General features: G+C 37.4%; 1 protein-coding gene across 1 annotated transcript in view; it reads right to left on the bottom strand.

Annotated features, from left to right (window-relative positions):
* Positions 1–2,895: 2,895 nt before the first annotated feature.
* The window catches only part of LOC128425959 (phospholipid phosphatase-related protein type 5), a 132,800-nt gene continuing 128,006 nt past the window's right edge, over positions 2,896–7,689 (bottom strand). Inside the window, exon 7 of the mRNA XM_053412794.1 lies at positions 2,896–6,812. Coding sequence (XP_053268769.1) covers positions 6,783–6,812 — 30 coding nt within the window. The 3' untranslated portion in view covers positions 2,896–6,782. The remainder of the gene's footprint in view (positions 6,813–7,689) is intronic.

Genomic DNA, 7,689 nt, shown 5'->3' with positions numbered 1-7,689 from the left:
ATGTCATTTAACTGTTGCTCAAAAAACTTGAACATAATGTAGCATTTAACAGCTGTATGGTGCTTGGCAGGCACATGCACAGACATTTTTGGGGGTAGATGCTAAAAAAAAAAAAAAAAGGGCACCCATCGCCAAATTATTTATAAAAATTTAAAATAATAATAATAAATAAATAAAAAACACAGTAGGATATTTTCAACTTATATATTTATATTTGTTAACAAACTTACTCAAATAATCAAATTGAATAAATAAATGAATAACAGGTAAAAACAGACAAAACAAGGCCATATTGTATAACCAAATAATATGTTAAATAATCGAAAAATATTCTAACTTAAAACTTATCAAAACTCTGCTCTGATTAAATTAAAGGATCTTCACAGGAGCATCCTCTTGGAAGATATTATTACTTCACTGTGATTTGTTTCAATTTTACATCATACAAAACTAGTGAACTTGTCTAATTTGTAGAACAATAAAACTGCCTTTAAATTCTCTGCCTGCCTGTCTGTCTGTCTGCCTTTCTGCCTGCCTGTATCTCGCTCCCTCTCTCTCTTCATTAAACATGACAAACGTCAGTAAACTTCTGGACAAGGCTTTGAAATCCCGGATTTCGTGAATCTTTTGTTGGTTTATTTTTTTAGGAAACGTCGGACCAATTGCAACGTAATGTTTTCAGCGGCGCTAATGTTGTGGTTGATTTTTCACCAAACAACGTCGGAGGATTGGACAAACACCGTCATTCCCTGTTTGTCTAATGCTGCGGGTCAGAGAAGAAGTAGGCTGCAGCTGTTTGGCGCTCATCACTGCATCAACAAGTGGAGGAGGAGGAGGGAAGGGTGCGGCGGGGGCTTGTGAGCGCCGCGGAGCTTGTCGGGGCGAAATTCTCACAAGACCTCAAATAAATGCCCTGTCAGATATCAAAACACATTTAGGGGGAATTGATGACAGAGAGATACATTTTTATTCTTAAATATTGATGAATGAAAAAAAAATTGGGCTCCAGCAGAAGGGGCACTTTTCTCATCCAGGGCAAAAGGGCCAGTGCTTGAGCACCACTAGGGGTCTAGAGATCAGTGATAGACTCTGGTGTTGGGTCATCTTTAAGTTAACTTCTGTTTGTAGGCTTTTTATCGGCAGATCGGCTTCCTCTAGGAGCCTTGTGGTACATTGCTCATCATTTACTCCTATTGCAAATAAAGTCCTTATTTCGTTTACATTTGTTCTCCCTCTATTCTTTGTCCATTTTTATTACTTCCCCCACTGACGGTGTGGTCTGTATTTATCTATATGTTGTCTCATCTTGATGGACAAAATTTTTTTCAATCTCCCTGACTTTATATTAAAGATTGATAGGTTTGGTCAGTGATCTGTAAAGATCCTATAATCCTGTTGACCCTGCTAGGAGTTTTGAGCGGGAGCTCTTTAAAAAGTCCCAGAGGACACAGGTCATCCGGAGTCTTTTAGCCATTACGGCCTGCCTCACTTCACTTCCGCTGACTCATTAGTAAAGGTCACTTACAAATGAGTCTTCGTCTAAGCTCTCGTCATTGACTCCTGCACACACTTATGAGATGAGGACCCTACATTCATGCAAAATACCCATGAAGGTGTTTTCTTCATTTTCTTGTCTGGTGACATCTCTTTCAGAGGCTGTGAACACTGCTGACATTTCCCTAACCTTCCATGGAGTTGTGTGACTAATAGTTAAATGATAGACCATACTAACCAGTCAGTGACTGATATATCTGTTATGCTGATGTATTTCTATTTGACATTGAAGCTGCCAGTATCTCTTTTTTATTATGTCAGCCAAAGAATCTTAATTCTGAGTTTGTTCAGGGTTCAAGGCATCCAGTTCATTTTCCTGCCACATACTGTTGATGGCCCTGTCCTTCCAACCAGAAAAACTGTTGTCAATGAGCACAACACCACCCGTATTGAAATGCTGAACACATGTAAGATATTTGTAATGATCCAAGGCTTGGAATTAATTTAGGCGTAAGGATAATATGGGTATTCCCACTAATTTATGGCTCAAGCATTGCTTAAACACAGTTAATTAAACCACAATCCTTATGATCTTCTTCATCATCTTCTCAGCACAGCAGAAGTCCTTTCTAAAATATATTATTTTTTTCATTGGGTTTACACATTTTTACACCTTTCAAAACAATCAATACAGATGTCATACAAATATGCAAAACTGATGGTTTAACTGTGCTAAACAAAAGGGAGATAAACTGACACAGATCACATATGCTGATCTCCGTCTTAGTAACAACATTAACAGAATCCCTTCCTCTTTAAAGTGAAAGCCCATTTGTTTAGATGCTGTATTGCTTTATATTGAGCTGAATTACAGAAATCCTATATCGAAAAGTTATGAAATTGACTATAAAATCTTCATTGCAAATAAACCAGGTAGGATGACGACAACGTTTTCTAAATTCTAACTCGACACTATAAACTGTGTAAAAAGCTCTGCACACAAACAATAAAACAGTGACGGTAAAATGTACAACGGTTTGTATGAGGACTCATAAATGACAAGGAAGAATTGTAAAGTAGTTCCAGAGCACTAGCACAGGCCAAGGAAACTGTTAGTTTAGAACAAGCTCTGCATCAGTCTGTTTAAAGTCAAGAAAACACTGAAACAAGATTAACATGGGATACTGCTGCATCATTCCCATTTCAAACTATTTCCTACCCCATAAACATCACTTAATTATACCAAAATAATAATTTTAACATGGACCCCAGCATTTCCCAACTAAGGCATTCCTGTCGTTGAACTTAACTTTGTCTATAGAGCTGTGGCATTCGCTCGTTTATTTCATAGAATGACAAATGCTCAAGTCGTTTCAATGTTTTTTATTAAAAGGCTGTAAATTCTGTATTTTACAGTGTAAAAGGTCACAGTTTGAACTTAAGTTGAAAAGAACATTTGTTTTTTAAAGAAATATGCATTATATAAAAAGAACAGGGATAGAATGAGAGAAACAACATCCATACAAAATGATCCACTAGAAGAAAAAAAAATTATAAATATATATATAAATCACATGACAAATCACATGACAGCGTAAGGGAACAAAGGTAAAAACCACCAGTTAAGAAATATCTGTGGCTTATGTCTCAGAACAAAGTCATTTCAGGACAAATGTGAAATGTTTGGTAGACTAAGGAACAAAATATGAACATAACAAACATGAATGTCACTACTCACAAAACACAGAATCAAAATGTCATTGTAACTTTGAACAGCAACATGAAATCTCATTTCAGTAAAATAACATGAAGTAATAACAGCTTAAAGATATTGTGATCACTCACACAGTGCACAGTCATACGAAAATAGACAGCATTATTGTAGAATATGACACACATAAACACACACCTGTGTGTATCGGACGAGTGTGTATGTTTGTGTTGTGTGTTTGTCAGGTTATAGAGATAGTTATACTATATATATTTATAATTTGAACATATATATTTTTACAGTTCTCTTCTCCTTTAATTAAGCCAGGATGGCTGTTACAATGCACATTTGAGCTGACAGTCCTGAATTTTCAGTCTGTTTGTTTTAAAGCAGCAGAGACAATGGTGGCATTTCATTAGCAATGAGAGGATTTACAGCATGATTTAAAGTGCTGCATGTTGCTCCCCGAAGTGTTTATTCATAAGTGCTTTAGTGATTATTACAAAAATAGAGATTTGAAGGGGTACCAGAATTAGACCTTGACTTTGTTCCTCTCCTCTCTGCCGATGGGAAAGCAAGTCTGACAAGTTATTGCTACAAGGAAAAATGATTAGCTTCACTGCATATATACAATGTGCGTACCATTTTAAGCAACATTAATATTAGTTACTACTTAATATCAAATTGAACATGTTAATAGACAATAAATAAACCAGTTAAAGCTGCATTTATTCACTTTTGGCCACTAGGGGCAGAAAGATTCATCAAAACAATCTAAAAGAGTCTCTCTCTCTCTCTCTCTCTCTCTCTCTCTCTCTCTCTCTCTCTCTCTCTCTCTCTCTCTCTCTCTCTCTCTCTCTCTCTCTCTCTCTCTCTCTCTCTCTCTCTCTCTCTCTCTCTCTCTCTCTAGAAGGTTTTCAAAAACAAGAGGAAAGCTAAAAAATGATATGACTAAAAATATGTTTGACCCGTTTTTCCAAGTTTTGACACAGTGACACAGCTGGAAAAGTTCAATAAGCATTGATGCAAGCAAAAATACACATTGGTTTGTATGTAGTGTCCTGTACAATCTTAATAATAGATAAACCAGATGGTCGGGTCTTTGATGATTTTCAAAGACAGATGGTTAGCTCTGTGATGATACAGAAATGGTAGTAAATACTAGTCACAAACTCATGTAAGCAGCCAGGTAGTATCCCAAAGTGTAGCATTCTGTGGTTGTGGATGACAGACATTCAGTCACTTAAACTACAGTGAAATTAAACAAATGAGTTCAAAGAGGCCAAAAGGCTGAAAAAGCCTATTAGTTGGGTGATAATTCTCTGTAATTCCTTAGTGGCTCTAGTAATGTTGATAACATAAACTCTGATCATGTTCAGGCTCAAGTCAAATCCAAAAGCTAAACATGAACTGTTTCCATGTTTAAAGTGTGAATTTTCTCGTTGGTTTACTGTCCCTCACATTATTATATTGTTCTCTAACCCTAACCCTGGGGTGGCTGTGGCTGAGGGGTTAGAGCGGTCGTCCTCTAGACAGAAGGTTGATCCCAGTCTTTCTCCATCCAGGACGTCCTTGGCCAAGATGGTGAATGGCAAACACTTCACTGTGAAGCGCTTTAACTGGTCATCAAGACTACATGAATACATTACATTACATTACATGTCATTTAGCTGAGGATTTTGTCCAAAGCGACTTACATTTTGAGTACACTCAATATTTATGAGGGGCCATTTAGGGATTCAGTATCTTGCCACGGGCACTTCGAACTGCAGATGGAGAAGAGTGGGGAATGAACCGGCAACATTTATGTTGGAGAACACCCACTCTACCCCCTAGGCCAGACCGCCCCAATATACAGACCATTTACCATTCTCCCTGGAAATACTTCTGATATATTTTGTTGCAAATGTGTTGCTCAGAGTAACATGATAATGTTGATATCATTTGTGTCCACAAAGTCTAGCACTATAGTCTAGAGAGAATACAGCTTTCGACTCCAATCTGAAATTTCTCATTAATCTTTTTATCTTATATTTGACACATTAAATATAACTATATATTCTGTTTTCTGGCATCCAGTCTATGTTCTAAACTATGTCCTCTTTTTGTATTGTGTGCTCTGAGATTAATCATTCGCATCTGACTCTGGAGATAAGCAGCAAAGAGTTTGTAAAATGGTGGGATGAAACCAATAATTGTGGCCATTTTCATATAAAAAAAACTGGGATAAAAAAGTATTCTAACACAACGCTCAGTGTGAAGGCAGCTCAGCATGTCTTTATTTTGTGGTTTCAGGAAGCAGGTCATGAATTAATACTATTTCTGACAAAATAGGGAGAAATCAATTGTAGATTTTCAAAGGAAGTTAAAGTTGAAAGAGAAACAGAGAAAAAGAAAGCGAGGGCGACGTTGTGATTGTCTGGTTTATCTAAGAAACCTTTGAGAGTTTTGTTTGAATGCAGTTAGTGTTTTCATTGGTTGGACTTGCCTGCATAAAGTATACACTGTAAGCACACTCCAAAACCCTCATAGAAATGTTCAGGAAAAAAAATGACAGATGAATACAAACATAGACAGTGATTTCCAAATTTGCTTCTTTGTTCTGAGCCCATATTTACCAAATCCTGCACTTCGAAAAATTGCTTGAAAAGTTATTCTTCAAGGGACAACCTTTTTTTTTTTACAAAGAAACACGTGCTGCAGGAAGCTTACTACATGATGACTGCTTGCTAGCCGAGAAAATGCTAACAATTACCTGCTAAGCTGCAGGTGGCAGGCCAATTATCTCATTGGCTAATGACAGAAAGAAAGAACAAATATTCACATAGGTCAACAATGTGATTTTGTTGTTTTCTTTGCTTGAAAACCCTGCTCAGGTTTGTTTAGCCTCCACAAGGTGAATGACCTAAGACCTTTGGAGCTCACTTACATTTAGGAGCATTATAAGTAACACGAAATTAAGCATGTACGTAAGGGATCTTTTCTTTTATCTTTAATTTAACCTTAACTAATTTGATTAATATGGACCCAGCATTTAATGCCAATTTCTGATATCAGTCTATAAAAGTGATGTGATAACAACAATAAAAAAATCTCACGGAGATGAACTCAACAGATCATAATCAAGGGTTTTTCTCTCTGTCATTGAATTTACTACCAAGACAGTTTTCCTTATAGCAATCTTTTTGTAAAAATGTTTTTTAACACAAATAAGCAAACTTAGGGAACATATTTGACCTAGGCAGAGATGAGATAGTGACTTTAGCTCCTCACTTGTTCTTCTAGTGTCCCACAATGTGCAACAAACTCCAGGCTTTGCCTCACTGCAAGCTGGATTCTGTCAAGGATTCAGAGTAAGTGCATAGATGAAGAACACGGAGCGACGTGTCCTGCTGAGTTACTGACTTAAATACGAGAAGCTGCAAATGACAACAGGGACCTGGTAAAGACAACATAGAACAACATGCCGCAGACCAGACACAAACAGAGAATGGGTTTAGCGTTGCACTCCATTTAATTGGATTGGACGGTGCAGAGAGTGGATGTCCAATGGGTCTGCCACACGGCGGACTCCACGTCATGTGACCTCAGCGAAGGTGATGTGATTCTGTAGGGGGGGTGCAGGAAAGCAAAACCAGAACAACAGAAAAAAGAAAGTTAGTAAGCACGCAGTTATTTTTGGTCTATGAAAGCACTTCTAATTGGCTGCCATGTAGAAAGAAGTCTTTGTGACTCTGGGTCATCCTAGCTGTTCTGCGAAATCTAGAACATATATCAAAGCATTTATAATAGAAAAAGACTCATGCCTGATAAGTAATCACCACAGCATTTAAAACAAAGCCAGTGAGAATCGTACGCAGGGGGATGCTTGTTCATGGAGAGAAGAAGCTTTGATTCTCTAATCCCAACCTCAGATTGTGTTTGGGTGTGGAGCAAGAGAAGAGGAGAAGGGGAGGAGAGGGTGTAGTAGAGCAGAGGATATCCTGTTTAGAAAAAGCACTGCCGTTCATTCGAATGCTAAAACAATATCACAAATGCACCAGTCCATTCTTGTTTATCATGCTAATGATTCCCCCTCCATTCCAATTACAGTGAATGGGAAAGTGTTCTAAGACTCCCAACTGTCTGTGGATGTATAAAACTGTTCAAGCTGCAGTCACAAAACCAGTGTGTAGGTGAGATCAAAATGAAGGAGATGTTTGAAGATTATTTTGCTCCAACCCACGAGCACTCTGTATGGATGTAGCAAAATCTACTAAGTACACATGGATTTGAACATCAACATGTTGTCAGGTTTGATCCCATCAGAACATGGTTTCTAATATGATAATAAAATGTGTCTGATAATACAAAAACAGCATATGTGTACATTTTTGAAGTGTAGGTAGTTTAAGTAATTTGTGCATTTGATTATCAATGACTTAACTACCTCTGTACTTATTGTCAACATTTACATCTGCAGTGCTTCTTTGGTACAACTGCTT

The sequence above is a fragment of the Pleuronectes platessa genome, chromosome 20, assembly GCF_947347685.1.
Source record: "Pleuronectes platessa chromosome 20, fPlePla1.1, whole genome shotgun sequence".
Lineage (NCBI taxonomy): Eukaryota > Metazoa > Chordata > Actinopteri > Pleuronectiformes > Pleuronectidae > Pleuronectes > Pleuronectes platessa.
This window is presented reverse-complemented; position numbering and strand designations above follow the sequence as displayed.